The sequence below is a fragment of the Anolis sagrei genome, chromosome 1 (assembly GCF_037176765.1).
Source record: "Anolis sagrei isolate rAnoSag1 chromosome 1, rAnoSag1.mat, whole genome shotgun sequence".
NCBI lineage: Eukaryota > Metazoa > Chordata > Lepidosauria > Squamata > Dactyloidae > Anolis > Anolis sagrei.
Window position 1 is genome coordinate 344,174,837 of NC_090021.1, and position 17,131 is coordinate 344,191,967.

Genomic DNA, 17,131 nt, shown 5'->3' on the forward strand with positions numbered 1-17,131 from the left:
GACACCACTCCAGAGTCCATGTCACTAGAGTTTGGTGCCTGAGGATGGCCCCTGGTTATGGGTCCCAGGGCTCTCTCTTACCTGATCCATTCTGATAAAGAAGCAGTCGATGAAATCCCGAGGTGAGTTGGGGTCCAGAGTAGCCCTGTGCTCCTTGGCTTCCTCCAAAACGAATTCTCTGCATTTGGCATAGTTTGGTATTATGTGCTGATGGGGCCCTGGAACCCATTCCATGAGGATATTGAAGGCGTTGAAAAGCTAGGAGAAAAGGTGAAGTGGGGTCGATACATGTTAAGAGGGGACATAAGAGCCAGATTTAAAGGGGATTAGCTTGTTTTCTGCTACTCTAGAGCAGTTTCTCAACCTGGGGGTCGGGACCCCTGGGGGGGGGGTCATGAGGGGGTGTCGGAGGGGTCACCAGTATTTTCTGATAGTCATGGGGATTCCATGTAGGAAGTTTGAGCCAATTCTATCGTTGGTGGAGTTCAGAATGTTCTTTGATTGTAGCTGAACTATAAATCCCAGCAACTACAACTCCCAAATGTCAAGATCTATTTTCCCCAGACTCCACCAGTGTTCACATTTGGGCATATTGAGTAATCATGACAAGTTTGGTCCAGATCCACCATTGCATGAGTCCACAGTGCTCTCTGGATATAGGTGAACTACAACTCCCAAACTCAAGGTCAATGCCCATCAAACCCTTCCAGTGTTTTCCATTGGTCATGGGAGCCAAGTTTGGTTCAAATCCATCGCTGATGGAGTTCAGAATGCTCTTTGATTATAAGTGAACCATAAATCCCAGCAACTACAACTCCCAAATTACAAAATCAGTCCTCCCCCAACCCCACTAGCATTCACATTTGGGTGTATTGGGTATTTGTGCCCAGTTTGGTCCAGTTGATGAAAATGCATCCTGCATATCAGATATTTACATTATGATTCATAACAGTAGTAAAATGACTGTTATGAAGTATGGTTGGGGGTCACCACAACATGAGGGACTGGATTCAGGGGTCACGGCATTAGGAAGGTTGAGAACCACTCCTCTAGAGAATGGGACTCAATGGATCAAGGCACGGCTTCTCAACCTTTCTAATGTTGTGACCCCTTAATACAGTTCCTCATGTTGTGGTGACCCTCAAATACAAAACTATTTTCGTTGGTTCGTCATAACTGTCACTTTGCTACTGTTATGAATTGTAATGTAAATATTAGGGCTGGGCGGTTTCGTTCGTTAATTTCGTAATTCGTTAAAAATTCGTTATTTTTTTTATAATGAATCGATAACGAACCGTTCTGAAGCATCTAAAAAACGAAACGAATTTTTCCAATTTGTTTCGTTATTGATTCGTTATTGATTTGTTATTGATTCGTTATTGATTCGTTATTGATTCATTATTGGTTTGTAATTGATTCGTTATTATTTCCGCATGTCCGGTGCAAGTTTTAGGGTTGCTGTTTGTTTTCTCAGTGAAAAAAAAATATAATTATCGCACCAACAGTCAACGACAGAGGGAGAGGGAAGCTTCAGAAGTTTTTTTAGCGTATTGCGCGATCGCATCCGCCATTAACGAATCGATTCGTAATCGATTCGTAATTGTTTCGTAATTATTTTACGAATTACGAAATTTCGTAAATATCGAACTTTTTTACAGAAAAAATTCGGAATTCTTTTAAATATCGAAACGCAAAAACCCCCCAAAAACAAATCGAGTTTAGAAACAAATTTTCCCGTGGTTGCCCAGCCCTAGAAAATATATGATATGCAGGATGTATTTTCATTGGCGGGACCAAAATTGGCTCCAGCAATGTTCCAAGTTCAAGTTTTACTGTTTCCAATGGAAAAGGGTGAGAATGGAGGAAATTCATCCAGTCTGTTTTAAAACGCTTCCCAGGATCCAGACAGAGGCGAGGGGAGAGGAGAGGGGGGAAATTCATCATTGGGGAAACTCTGAATCATTTCCGACTCACTTACTGCTTCGTAACAGAAATGGTGGAAAAAGCTTCGGAAGGGCAAATGGACTTCCTTAAAAAAAACTTCAAAATCGCTTCAAAAAGCCAATCTTTCTGAATTTATTGTGAATTACGAAGATTCCGACCAAACCTAACCATGCCTAGTTCCTATATTACAGGTACTCTTCTAACCTTAAGGTTATTGATTGCACGTGTGTTGCCTTTTACTTATGCAATCTACTTGTTTATTGGTATTGATTCTGTCTAAAGTACCGAGTACCTCATGTGATAATGACCATAATTATAACGTTATCCTATTCAGAGAAAACAAGTTGACTGGGAGCTAACCATGGAGGCAAAATCAGGTTACATTGTAGGGTCCTGTTGCAACCCAGATCAGGGAACAAGACCATAAGATATTAATCCACCACACTTGACTGTAGGAAAAAAACAATCCTTTTTTTATTGATAAAAAATGGTTACAAAATAGAGGAAAGTACAAAGTCCAAAAAGCCACTGTAAAATTCAGCAGTCTGGAATATCTATGCACTAGATCAAAATTCCAAAAGCAACACTAGAAAAACCTGGAACCTGTTAGCATCTCACTAACCGTACTTGGAAACTAGAAGCGTCTGGGAATGCAGGCCATGGAAACCAGGAAATCTGCCAAGGTAATACCTCAGTCTAAACAATGCTTGATCTAACAAGAGAGCCCGGAGAGAGACACTTAAAGCTAAAGAAACTGTTTCGGGACACGCCTCCAGGCTTTGAAGCCTGTGCCTCCCTTTCCTTTAATCTGCTTGACCTTCGCAGACTCAGTGATTTACTCCTGTTTTTCCAAATCTGTCCTCTCCTATCCTCATTAAAAAAGACAGGTGCTAGCTCCTCTGGAGAGCTATCACTGCTTAGTTCTGAAACATTCTCATCAGGATGAGTAGTTTCACTTTCCAAGCCTCTGACCTCAGACTCAACAGTTTCCAAACCTTCAGGGACAAATTCAAGTTCAGTAGCCTGTTCAGTTGCATCAGGAAATACAATCAGAGAATCAGGTTCAGGTTCACACGGAGGCTGAACCCCAACAGGTCAATGGATTTTTAGGAAATCTTTAGGGGTTGCTGCCTCAAAGCCAACTCTATGTATTTTTGGTTCTTCTTCAGGCAGTCCCTTCCAGAGTAATAATAATAATAATAATAATAATAATAATAATAATAATCTTTATTTATACCCCGCCACCATCTCCCCCAATGGGGACTCGGGTGGCTTACATGAGGCCAAGCCCAACAACACATCAGTAAAAACAACAAAGCAATAAGCAAATAAAACAATACTATTAATATGACTCACATATAGACAATAACACGCAAAGATTTAAAAACCTATGGCCAGGCCAGATGTAATAGGTTAAAATTTTAAAAATAAACACTGGGCATGAACAAAGGTAGGATGTATCTAGTAGGAAGGAATTAAAGGATAATGTATGGAGAGCAACCCAACGGGGATAGCCAATAGTCCAGAGGACAGGAGCAGAATTCAAAACGATCTTGACAGATTAGAGAGATGAAGGGCCAAAACTAACAAAATGAAGTTCAACAGTGACAAATGCAAGATACTCCACTTTGGCAGGAAAAATGAAATGCAAAAAGACAGAATGGGGGACAATGCCTGGCTCGAGAGCAGTACGTGTGAAAAAGATCTTGGAGTCCTCATGGACAACAAGTTAAACATGAGCCAGGAATGTGATGTGGCGGCAAAAAAAGGCAATGGGATTTTGGCCTGCATCAAGAGGATCCTAGTGTCTAGATCTAAGGAAGTCATGCTCCCCATGCTCTATTCTGCTTTGGTTAGACCACATCTGGAATATTGTGTCCAGTTCTGGGCACCACAATTCAAGAGAGAGATTGACTCTAAGCTGGAATGTGTCCAGAGGAGGGCGACTAAAATGATCAAGGGTCTGGAGAACAAGCCCTATGAGGAGCGGCTTAGGGAACTGGGCATGTTTAGCCTGAAGAAGAGAAGGCTGAGAGGAGACATGATGAGGGCCATGTATAAATATGTGTGAGGAAGCCACAGGGAGGAGGAAGGAGGGAGCTTGTCTTCTGCTTCCCTGGAGACTAGGACGCGGAACAATGGCTTCAAACTACAAGAGAGGAGATTCCATCTGAACATGAGGAGGAACTTCCTGACTGTGAGAGCCGTTCAGCAGTGGAACTCTCTGCCCCGGAGTGTGGTGGAGGCTCCTTCTTTGGAAGCTTTTAAGCAGAGGCTGGATGGCCATCTGTCAGGGGTGATTTGAATGCAATATTCCTGCTTCTTGGCAGAATGGGGTTGGACTGGATGGCCCATGAGGTCTCTTCCAACTCTTGGATCCTATGATTCTATGATTCTAGTTAAAGTGCTTCTGAGGACATTTTGCAGGGAATTGTTTCCTTTATTCGGGGAAGGCACCCTGGAACAGCCACGTTTTCAGGTTCCTCCTAAAGACTGCCAATGTAGGAGCTTGCCTGATATCCTTGGGGAGTGAGTTCCAGAGTTGGGGAGCCACCATAGAGAAGGCCCTCTCCCTTGTCCCCACCAATTGTGCCTGCGAAGGGGGCGGGAATGAGAGCAGGGCCTCTCCAGATGAACGAAGAGATCGTGTGTGTTCGTACACAAAAATGCGGTCACGCGAGTAGGCGGGTCCCAAACCGTTCAGGGTACCCTTGGTTCACTTCTGATACAATAAATAAAAACAGAGGACTCTGGGTGTCCGCACGTCAATTTGCATTCTGTAGAGATGATTTTTCTGTGTGACGTGGTTTATACTGGAGTGCTCTGATGAGACTTACGATACAAGAGTTTCCTTTTGGACTTTCCCCTGGCATTGCTTGTTTTCACTTAACAGGCTTAAAGCACTTTTGCTGTGTGCATTGTCTAGTAGGGCTGTCCAACCACGGAAAAATTTGTTTCTAAATTCAATTCGTTTTTAGGGGGTTTTTGCGTTTCGTTCTTTAAAAGAATTCCGAAATTTTTCTTTAAAAAAAGTTCGATATTTACGAAATTTCGGAAATCGTAAAACAATTACGAAACAATTACGAATCGATTACGAATCGATTTGTTAATGGTGGCCGCGATCGCGCAATATGCTAAAAAAACTTCTGAAGCTTCCCTCTCCCTCTGTTGTTGACTGTTGGTGTGATAATTATTTTTTTTTCTCTGAGAAAACAAACAGCAACCCTAAAACTTGCACCAGACATGCAGAAATAATAACGAAACAATTACGAATCAATAGTGAATCAATAACAAATCAATTACGAAACAATTACGAAACAATTACGAAACGAATTGGAAAAATTCGTTTCGTTCTTTGGTTGCTCCTGAATGGTTCGTTATCGCTTCGTTATAATAAACATAACGAATTTTTAACGAATTACGAAACGAAACCGCCCAGCCCTATTGTCTAGTCATTGTGTTTTGGAGATAACCTGGAGTTGTAGTAAATGACGAGTGCAGATGGGGCCTTAAGGAGTAATATCAACTCCTAAGCAATGAGAGAAAAGGCCTACCTGTGCCCAAAGAGACGTTAAAATCGCAATGGTTTCAACTACCAGGGCAATCAAGTTTTGAAACATCTTGTTGTCGTATCCATAGCGCTTTCCAAAGATGATGGAACAGATGACATTGAAGGTAGTACAGGTGATGAGGTAGTGTGGGTCAAAGGGTTGGCCTGGAAGGAGAAAAAAGCACAGTCGTATCTCAGTCCAACTCTTAGATTATCAGTCCAGTTTGAACCAACCTGGATACTCTTGATCTGTTTCTGTGGATTGGGTTGGTCCTGGGTGGGCAGAAATAGTGGTGATATTTATGCGATAACGGTGACATTTATTCATCCATTCATGCCCTGCTTTCTCCTTCTTGAGGAGATTGAAAGCAGCTCAGATCATGACCAACATCTTCCCACCCAACCATCCCAACTTGAAGGAGAACCTCTCTTGCTCCATTTGAGTCTTGGAAGTTGTGTGGCCTTATTTTTGTTTTGACCCTGTCCCTTCTATACAATATGGGAAAGACATTCTAACCTTGGCCTTTGAAATCCACATTCTGACACGTGAGATTCAGGAATCAGAAATGGTGGAAACCACGTTATTAACATGGATAAATATGTGAGAGGAAGCCACAGGGAGGAGGAGGGAGCAAGCTTGTTTTCTGCTTCCTTGGAGACTAGGACGCAATGGAGGAATGGCTTCAAACTACAAGAGAGGAGATTCCACCTGAACATGAGGAAGAACTTCCTGACTGTGAGAGCCTTTCAGCAGTGGAACTCTCTGCCCCAGAGTGTGGTGGAGGCTCCTTCTTTGGAAGCTTTTAAGCAGAGGCTGGCTGGCCATCTGTCAGGGGTGATTTGAATGCAATGTTCCTGCTTCTTGGCAGAATGGGGTTGGACTGGATGGCCCATGAGGTCTCTTCCAACTCTTTGATTCTATGATTCTATGATTCTATGATTCTAAGAACTAGCTGTACCTGCCATGCGTTGCTGTGGCCAACCTTCCCTCTTTCTCTCCTTCTTTCCCTCCTTCCTTCTCTCCCTCTTTTCTTCCTTCCCGTCTTTCCTTCTCTTCTTCCTTCCTTCTCTATCTCTTTCCTTCCTTCCCCCTTTTTCTTTCTCTTCTGCTGTCTCTTTTCTTCCTTCTCTCTTTCCTTCTTTCCTTCCCTCCCTCTTTCTCTACATCTTCCCCCTTTCCTTCACTTCCTCTTTCCTTCTTTCTTTCTCTTTTTTCTTTCCTTCTCTCCTTCCTTCCTTCTCTAACTTTCCTTCCTTTCCCCTTTTTCTTTCCCTCTTTCTTTCTCTTCTGCTGTCTCTTTTCTTCCTTCTTTCCTTCCCTCCCTCTTTCTTTACATCTTCCCCCTTTCCTTCGCTTCCTCTTTCCTTCCTTCTTTGTCTTTTTTCTTTCCTTCTCTCCTTCCTTCCTTCTCTAACTTTCCTTCCTTTCCCCTTTTTCTTTCCCTCCCTCTTTCTCTCCTTCCTTCCTTCCTTCCTTCCTTCTCTCTTTGCTTCCATGCTTCCTTCTCCCTTTCCTTCTTTCTTCTCCTCCCTGTTTTCTTTCTTTCTTTCTTTCTTTCTTTTCTCCCCTTCCCTCTCTCTTTCTTCCCCTTTTTTCTGTATTGTCATTTAGCTTTTCGTCATTGAGCTTTTGGGGGATTTTTAATTCCCTTCAGCTGTGTTTTTCAGTGTTTTTATGAGTGAAGGACATACATTGGGTTGTTAGGTGTCTTGTGTCCAAATTTATTGTCAATTCGTCCAGTGGTTTTTGAGTTCTGTTAGTCCCACAAACGAACATGACATTTTTATTTATATAGATGAATGTTGAGCTGATGATTGTTCATTTTGGAAGCTGTCATAGGAAAGCCATGCTTGCTCAGGTTCCCTCCAACTTTTAAAAGATGTCGACCATCTGAGGATCTGGGCTTAGAATCTCTGAAGCCCAAGCCTCCCAGAAAAGACCAAGCCACAGAATGTTCAACCTCCAGGTGGGAAATTTCAGGACTCTGGGTGAGCAGGAGGGAATGTCCCTAACCCTATGTCAGGATGTGCCTTCATGGTTCCAAGAGATTCCAAGAGAAGTCTTCTTCCTGACAGTAGAGGGAGTAGCTCATGATAGATTAGTTTATGGTTGGGCCATCTGGCCAAGGTTTCGCTTTGAAGATGTGGGAATGGAGTTCTAGCCTAAACTGAGATAAGCCAGGAGAGAGAGGGGGGAGCGAGGCCAGGAGGGGGGATTGGCTGGCGGGAAACCTCAGTTCTCTCTTTGCTGTTGTACTGTGTGGACTGAATAAACTACAATTCCAGGACTTGTTCTTGTGAGTGTGCGTTTCATTCTACGATCCAGCGGTATACCTGACACCCTATGTATGGGAAACCCTGTACCCAGAAGTTCTATAAATCTAAGATAAATTGAGAACCTTTCAACAAGAAAAGCCAGGAGGAATGTCCTGGAAAGTCCTAAGAATAAAGCAATGGGGGTGTGGGTGGGCAATAGAGTCCTCTTACCCTTTGTGCCATGGAGTTGTTCCAGGAGATTCTGAGCTTCCTCCTGGATCCTCTCCTCAATGCTCTTCTTCCCCATCCCAAAGTTGCGGAGGGCGGTCAAGGAAAAACGCCGCATCTGCTTCCAACTTTCCCCATTGCTGAATGCCAGCCCTGGAACAGATGAAGAAAGAGAGCATGATGGGAGAGTAGTCAGGGTATATGTTTTTTATGGCTGGAAACCGGGCTGAGTCCCTCAATGAGGTTGAGAAGCTCGGTATAGAAAACTGTGAAATAAATAAATAAATAAATAAGGAGAGGGGAAATATATGTGTGGATCTTCAGTGTTATCTCTTTAGACTGAGGGATTGAGGTCATGTTCTGTCTTTCACCTACTTCTTTGTGTGTGGGGGTCTCTTTTATCACTTTCCGGTCACCTGGACTCTCAACTCGGGAACCATGGTCCTAATAGGTGTGCTGGTACGGCTGTACCAGGAGCTCCAACTTTATTTTCTTTCTGTAATCTGTTTGCAATTATAGGGCAGGCTTCCTGTCCATCATAATTAAGCTTTGGTTCCACCCCTTGTTCAGGGCTCTGGGAGGGAAATGAGCCATTTTTGGTCAGTCTCACACAAGGAAGCTAGACTATAGGACGTAGACCACCTCGTCCCATAGAAAAGCTTCTTTTCTCAAGACTATCCAGGGAAAAAGAGCTTCCAGGGGAAACGTCCCAAGGCTCTGGCTGAGAGCTCGAAGCCTCTCAGCCTCGCAGCAATCAGAGGGAAGACAGCCCTGAAGTTTCAAAGAATCCTCTGAGGGAGGACAGCACTACAGATGCACCAAACTCCAGCTGAAATATCTTCAAGCCTCGGCTGGTAGGTCTACTCGATACCCAGACGCATTTGGAATCGGTAGTAGGACCCACACCAATGAGGCATAGATAGTAAACAGCCTGGGAGAGGTTAAAAAGGGTTTTTTTTTTCCTACAGAGAAGGTTCAGTTAATTAAAGTCAGGTACCAGCCCATTGAGGACTAGACTAAGAAAGCCTTGAAGTGTTGGTTAGACCACATCTGGAATATTGTGTCCAATTCTGGGCACCACAATTCAAGAGAGATATTGACAAGCTGGAATGTGTCCAGGCAGGCATGTAGCCGGGGGGGGGGGGGGGGCTTGGGGGGCTTCAGCCCCCCCCCCCCGAAATTCTCATGGTGGTTCGCGAAAAGGCCTTACTGGTGCATTATTTAAACTGTTATGTTTATTAATATCATGATTTGATCACCATTCTCAATATATCCCATATGTATGGGGGTATTGGGGTAATGATACAAAAGATTTGCTAGGCTAGACCCTCTTTCACTCAGACTCAGCCCCCCCCGAAACTCAGCCCCCCCCCCGAAACCCCCCCTGAATTTTTTTAGCCCCCCCCCCCCGAAACGAAATCCTGGCTACGGGCCTGTGGCCAGAGGAGGGCGACTAAAATGATCAAGGGTCTGGAGAACAAGCCCTATGAGGAGCGGCTTAGGGAACTGGGCATGTTTAGCCTGAAGAAGAGAAGGCTGAGAGGAGATATGATAGCCATGTATAATAAATATGTGAGAGGAAGCCACAGGGAGGAGGAGGGAGCAAGCTTGTTTTCTGCTTCCTTGGAGACTAGGACGCAATGGAACAATGGCTTCAAACTACAAGAGAGGAGATTCCATCTGAACATGAGGAAGAACTTCCTGGCTGTGAGAGCCGTTCAGCAGTGGAACTCTCTGCCCCGGAGGGAGTGTGGTGGAGGCTCCTTCTTTGGAAGCTTTTAAGCAGAGGCTGGATGGCCATTTGTCAGGGGTGATTTGAATGCAATATTCCTGCTTCTTGGCAGGGGGTTGGACTGGATGGCCCAAGAGGTCTCTTCCAACTCTTTGATTCTATGATTCTATGTTGTTTGAACCATTGAAGATTTGTTGTTTGTTCCATAATAAAGACTTTGTTGCATCATTAAAGACTCTAAAGACCATCACTTCAGAAAAATCCCTGAGAACCTCTCTTTGAGGCACCCCTGGCTTCCCGCTGGGCTTAAAGTATACGTCCTATAGAAAAGTAGTGCTATTACAGGCCCAGCGCGGGACAGCATCCATATGCCACTGAAGCACTCTTAAGTGTTGTAATCTCAGGAAGGAACAGCAAGGCTTTCTGTTGGTCTTAAGCTGTTTCTTAAGAGCAATAGGCATACAAATATATGTTCCCCTTCGGAAGAAACACAGACTTTAGGTGAGGAACCAGCTACATCCATTTAATACAGGCTGTGTATAAAATGCTTTATATGTTCTTAAGGACTGTTTATTTTCATTTCCTTAGGAGGCATTTCTATTAGGTCTGTGCATAATTTTGTATCAAATTTTCAGAAGTCATACCAAATTCGTTAAATTTGTGCATATGAAGTTGATGGCAGAGAACCATCGCTTCAATGCTGGTGGTCTTTGCTTCTTACAGCACGCTGACGTTTGTCCGCTTCTCTTCCCAAGAGATTTACAGGATTTTCTGGAGGCAGTGCTAATGGAATCGTTCCAGGAGTTGCATGTGACATCTGTAGACAGTCCACGTCTCGCAGGCATAGAGCAGGGTTGGGAGGACAATGGCTTTATAACCAAGCACTTTGGTGTCCCTACGGATGTCCCGGTCCTCAAACACTCTCTGCTTCATTCGGAAAAATGCTGCACTCGCAGAGCTCAGGCAGTGTTGTATTTCAGCATCAATGTTGACTTTGGTGGAGAGGTAGCTGCCAAGGGAGCGGAAATGATCCACATTTTCTAATGTTACACCATTAAGCTGTATTTTACATTGTTCGCTATATTCTTATAGTTTATGTTTTATGTAATTTATTATGTTGTTGTTTATGTTTTGATTTCATTTATTGTATTGCATTGTTGGGCTTGTCATCGTGTAAGCCATCCCAAGTCCCCATGGGGGGGGGGGGGGTGGTGGGATACAAATAAAGTTTATTATTATTATTGTTGTTGTTGTTGTTGTTGTTGTTATTTTCTTAGAGCTGTCGTGCAGTGAAGATCATGTCCACGGTTCCTCTGGAGGGGCGAGCCGTTCTGGGATTCTGGGAGGGTGTCTTCTGAGAGGGGCAGAAGGCGGTTTGCAAGGATTCTTGCGAGGATTTTCCCAGCGGAGGTTAGAAGGGAGATACCTCGATAGTTTCCGCAGTCTGTTCTTTCCCCTTTTTTGAAGAGGGTGATGATGGTGGCATCCGTGAAATCTGCTGGGATTTTCTCGGTCACCCACACTTATTCAATGAGATGGTGGAGTTGTTGTGTCAGCTCAGGTCTTCCCTCTTTAAAGATTTCAGCGGGGATCCCATCAGGTCCGCTGGCTTTTTTTTTTTTTGGTTGATGGCATTGCTGACTTCTTCCAAACTAGGCACTGCTGCAAGTTCACCCCTGGTTTGTTGTTGCAGGATTTGTGAGAGAACCTCTTTGACCACATTGCAGCTGCAGTTCAGGAGGCTTTGGTAGTGTTCTTTCCAAAGTAGTTCAATTGATTTTTTTGTCCTTCAAAAGTTTGGTTCCATCTGAAGGACCCTTCCACACAGCCATGTAACCCAGAATATCGAGGCAGAAAATTCCACAATATTTATTTATTGTTCAAACTTCTATGCGGCCACTCCCCTGGGGCTCGGAGCGGCTTACAAGAACAGGCTAAAATCTAACACAATCTAAAAACAATTTAAAACAATTTAAAAACAATTTAAAAGCAGCAATATCAAAGATCAAAGGGCTGTCAAAACAGGTATGTCTTACAAGCCCTGCAGAAAGCTGATAAGTCCCACAAGGTACGGACTTCAGGTGGCAAAGTGTTCCAGAGTGATAGTGCCACTGCTGTAAAGGCTCTGTGTCTGGTTGCTGTTAGGCGCAAGGTCTTGACGCTGGGAATTTCCAACAAATCTTGGTCCTCAGAGCAGAGGGATCTCTGGGGTTGGGAGGGGGTGAGGCGGTCCCTCAAGTACATCGGCCCCAGACCATGCAAGGCCTTCAAGGTGAGTCCCATCCCTTTGAAAGTGATCCGGTGCTCAATGGGTAACCAGTGCAGCTGCAGTCAGATTGGGGTTACGTAGCATGTCATCGGAATTCCCGCAAGAAGCCGAGCAGCTGCATGTTGTACCAACTTGAGCTTCTGGATCACCGCCAGAGGAAGGCCAATGTAGAGGGCGTTACAGTAGTCCAGTCTTGAGATGACCATGGCCTGGATAACCGTAGCGAGGTCGTCCCTGGACAAGGAGGGGGCCAGCCATCTAGCCTGCCGCAGGTGAAAGAAGACCTGGGCCTCCATCGACAGCAGAGGGTCCAAAAGGACTCCCAGACTCTTGACCAACGATGACGGGCGTAGCGCCTCCTTGCCATCCAGGGTGGGCAGATGGATGTCCCCACTGCCCGGTTGACCCAGCCATAGGATCTCCGTCTTCGCTGGATTCACCCTCAACCTGCTGGCACGCAGCCATCCAGTCACGGCCTCGAGGCAATGATGGAAACAATCGGGTACAGAGTCCGGTCGGCCTTCCATCTTCAGCACCAGCTGAGTGTCATCAGCATACTGGTCACACTCCAGCCCAAAACCTCGAACTAGCTGAGCAAGTGGGCGCATATAGATGTTAAACAAGAGAGGGGAGAGACTGGCCCCCTGAGGAGGAACCCCACAAGAGAGAGAGGGGGGACCTCTCAGAGACCAGGCCTCCCCTCTCCACTCGCTGCTTTGAACTGGGTTATCTGGATCCACATGGACATATATTCCAGTTCAAAGCAGAAAATGGGGGATTTTATTCAGCTGTGTGGAAGGGGTCTAAGAGGGGATTTTGACCCTGGTCCAACCTACAATAAATAAATCAGAACTGCATACCTCTTCCTTTACGGAGTTTCTCTTCCAATGGTAAATTTGGCCTATCAGAAAAGTCATTGCCCTGGTCAACAAGTGCTTCTTTGATGGCCTCATAGCCGTGCAGCACCACAACAGGCTCCGTCCCAAAATAAAGTGTAAACATGGGTCCATACTTCTCACTTATCTGGAAAAAAACGAAGAAAGAAACATGACTAAATTCGGAAACGAATGCATCATGCTGTAAGAAGTTTATAGGAGAGGCAGAGGTGATATGAAATCTGGAAAAGCCCCTATGTCTGATGGTTTTCTTATCATTTCTTGTAAATAACTAGAATTTATTTTATTTTATTTATTTATTTATTTCTTGCATTTATTAACCGCCGCTCTCAGCCCTAGGGCAACTCGCGGCGGTGTACAGTACAAAAGACACTTTACAAGTTTCTGTGAGTTTTCCAGGCTGCATGGCCATGTTCCAGAAGTATTCTTTCCTGGTGTTTCTCTCACATCTAAGGCAGGCATCCTCAGAGGTTGTGAGGTAAACAACATAGGTGAATAACCCAGGGGTTTGTTTTGCTGTCTGTGCCTCTGTTCAGAAGATGTCATCTCATTTTCTGTCCCTGTCAGAATTGGATTTTGAAAAATATAGAAACCAGGATCGGAGATAGAGCTTCAGTGGAGACACTTTCCCCCTTGATAACCCCGTCAGGAGTGAACTTCCCTCCCGACGGATAGATTTCCTTCCCTCCCTGTTGTCTCAGCCCCGTTCTTAACTAGGAGACATTTGTAACTCAGGGACGGCCTATAGTTGGAAGAACAACATTCTCACACAAATGTGGACATGAAGTTATGAAGTAGCAAAGAAAATAATTTTATGGTTGGGGGTCACCACAACAGGAGGAATTGTATAAAAGGGTCACAGCATTAGTAAGGTTCCTCTGTCCAATTCCTTTAGCACTTTATAATTTATAATTTTCTTTTTTGTCAGCTGGAGCTGGAGCTGATGAACAACTGCACGGCATCCTGTCAGATCCCCAAAATCTGGAGGAAAGCAAAAGTCATCGCCATCTTGAAGCCAGGCAAAGACCGTAATGATCCCAAAAAGCTACAGACCAATCTCCCTGCTGTGCCACCTCTACAAAGTTCTGGAGAGACTTATTTTGCATAGAATTATGGAAAAAATAGACTCCTGTCTGATCCCACAGCAAGGTGGCTTCAGGAAAGGCAAAAGCTGCACATCGCAAGTGCTGAACCTGACTCAGCACATAGAAGATGGCTTTGAAAGGCAGCAGATCACAGGAGATGTCTTCATAGACCGGTCAGCAGCCTATGAGACTGTGAACCACGGCCTCCTCCTGAGAAAAATGTATAGTATCACAAAGGACGACCACCTCACCCGCCTCATAGGAAACCTGCTACAAAACAGGAGTTTTTTTGTTGAGTTCCAGGGCCAGAGAAGCAGATGGCGGAAACAGAAGAACGGCCTGCCTCAGGGGAGCGTGCTCGCTCCATCCATGTTCAACATCTACACAAATGACCAGCCACTGCCAGAAGGGATGGAGAGCTTCATCTATGCTGATGATCGTGCCATTACCACTCAGCAGGGAGCTTTGAGATGGTTGAAAAGAAGCTCTCCGAAGCTCTAGGTGCTCTTACTGCCTATTACAGGGAAAACCAGCTGATCCCTAATCCATCTAAAACACAGACGTGCGCCTTTCACCTTAAGAACAGACAAGCAGCCCGAGCTCTGAGGATGATTACCTGGGAAGGGATCCCACTGGAGCATTGCAACACACCCAAATCCCTGGGAGTCACTTTGGACCGTGCTCTGACCTACAAGAAGCACTGCCTGAACATCAAGCAAAAAGTGGGTGCTAGAAACAATATCATACGAAAGCTGACTGGCACAACCTGGGGATCACAACCGGACACAGTGAAGACATCTGCCCTTGCGCTATGCTACTCTGCTGCTGAGTCTGCATGCCCAGTGTGGAACACATCTCACCACACTAAAACAGTGGATGTGGCTCTTAATGAGACATGCCGCATTATCACAGGATGTCTGCGCCCTACACCACTGGAGAAATTTCACTGTCTAGCCGGTATTGCACCACCTGGCATCCACCGGGAAGTGGCAGCCAATAGTGAAAGGACCAAGGCAGAGACATCTCCAGCTCATCCCCTGTTTGGGTATCAGCCAGCACATCAACGACTTAAATCTAGACATAGTTTTCTTAGATCTACAGAGACACTCGCTGGAACACCCCAGCAAGCGAGAGTCCAAAAGTGGCAGGCTCAAACCCAGCACCTCAACCAATGGCTGATACGAAATGAGAGACTCCCCCCTGGGCACACAGAAGACTGGGCGACTTGGAAGGCACTGAACGGACTGCGCTCTGGCACCACGAGATGCAGAGCCAACCTTCAGAAATGGGGCTACAAAGTGGAATCCTCGACATGTGAGTGTGGAGAAGAGCAAACCACTGACCACCTGCTGCAATGCACCCTGAGCCCTGCCACATGATGCACAAGGGAGGACCTTCTTGCGGCAACACCAGAGGCACTCCAAGGGGCCAGAGACTGGTCAAAGGACATTTAACCAACTACCAAGTTTGCAAAATCTGTGTGTTTTTCTTTCTTTTTCTTTTAAATCTGTGTGTTTGTTTTGTTGTGTTAGAATTGTAACACAATGGTATGGTTGCTGATGACACGATAAATAAATAAATTTTCTTTTGTTACTTTTTGGTTATTTTTATTGCATTGCTATGTTTTTGTTAAGCATTTTATTTGATGTTATTGTTTGTTTTATATGTACTTTTGCTTTACTGTATTTGTTTGGGCTTGGCCTCATGTTAGCCGCCCCGAGTCCCTTTGGGGAGATGGTGGCGCGGTATAAATAATTAGTTTTTTAAATTATTAAACTTTATTTGTACCCCGCTAGCATCTCCCGAAGGACTCGATGCGGCTTACACAGGCCGAGGCCTCAACACACAACACAACAATACAATCTAAGCAAATCAAACAATTAAAAACAGAATAAAGCAAAATGAACAACAGGCAATAAACAATACACTAAAACACAATAAAACTGGGCCGGGCCGGAGTAATGGGTACAAGGTTTAAAACTGCTGATGTGACAGGAGGTGTATATGAGGCTTCTAGGGCAAGTGCGATGTGCGATGTGCAGCAATCATTGGTTCTGGTAAAGTGCTTCTGGGACTTGGCAGTGGAGATTTTCTAATCTGGGAAGGCGCATCGGAAAAGCCAGGTCTTCAAGTTCTTTCTGAAGACTGCCAATGTAGGGGCCTGTCTAAGGTCTTTGGGGAGGGTGTTCCAGAGTTGGGGGGCCACCACGGAAAAGGCCCTGTCCCACATCCCCACCAAGCGCGCTTGCAACGCAGGTGGGATCACAAGCAGGGCCTCTCCAGATGACCGAAGTGAATGTGTGGGTTCATAGATGGAGATGCGGTCACACAAATAGCCTGGTCCCAAACCGTTCAGGGCTTTGTAGGTAAGCACCTGCACCTTAAATTGGGCTCGGAATATAAACGACAGCCAGTGGAGCTCCTTGAACAGGAGGGTTGACCTCTCTCTGTAAGGGGCCCCAGTTAACATCCTGGCTGCCGTTCGTTGGACCAGTTGGAACTTCCGAGCCGTTTTCAAGGGCAGCCCCACGTAGAGCGCATTACAGTAGTCCAATCTGGAGGTGACCAAGGCATGGACCACCCTGGCCAGATCAGCCTTCGCGAGGTACGGTCGCAGTTGGCGCAAATTAAAAACAATGAAAGCAATCTAAACAACAAACAATGAACAATCCACTAAGACACACTAAAACAGGGCCGGGCCAGAGTAAGGGTACAAGGGTTAAAACTGCTGATGTGACGGGTGGACTATGAGGCTTATGGGCAAGTGCAGTGTGCGGTGTGCGGCGGTCTTAGCTTTAATAAAGTGCTTATGGGACTTGCTATTGGAGGTTTCCTATTCGGGGAAGGCACATCGGAATAAATAAAGTTTATTATTCAGATCTTGTGGGTTTTTTCGGGCTATATGGCCATGTTCTAGAGGCATTCTCTCCTGACGTTTCGCCTGCATCTATGGCAAGCATCCTCAGAGGTATGAGGTCTGTTGGAATTAGGACAATGGGTTTATATTAGGGCTGGGCGGTTTCGTTTCGTTAATTCGTAATTCGTTAAAAAAATTCGTTAATTTTTCAATTACAAAACGATAACGAACCAGTCTGGAGCAATTTAAAAAAACAACGAATTTTTAAATTGTTTCGTAAATGTTTTGTATTTCGTTATTGTATTCGTTTTGTT

At 45.0% G+C, this 17,131-nt stretch overlaps 1 protein-coding gene across 1 annotated transcript in view; it reads right to left on the reverse strand.

The window, feature by feature from the left end:
• The window catches only part of LOC132781659 (cytochrome P450 2C44-like), a 40,647-nt gene that overhangs the window by 19,139 nt on the left and 4,377 nt on the right, over positions 1-17,131 (reverse strand). The window contains exons 2-4 of the mRNA XM_067463163.1: positions 12,840-13,002; positions 7,982-8,131; positions 5,499-5,659 (exon numbers count right to left, since the gene is read on the reverse strand). Of these exons, the coding sequence (XP_067319264.1) occupies positions 5,499-5,659; positions 7,982-8,131; positions 12,840-13,002 (474 nt within the window). The remainder of the gene's footprint in view (positions 1-5,498; positions 5,660-7,981; positions 8,132-12,839; positions 13,003-17,131) is intronic.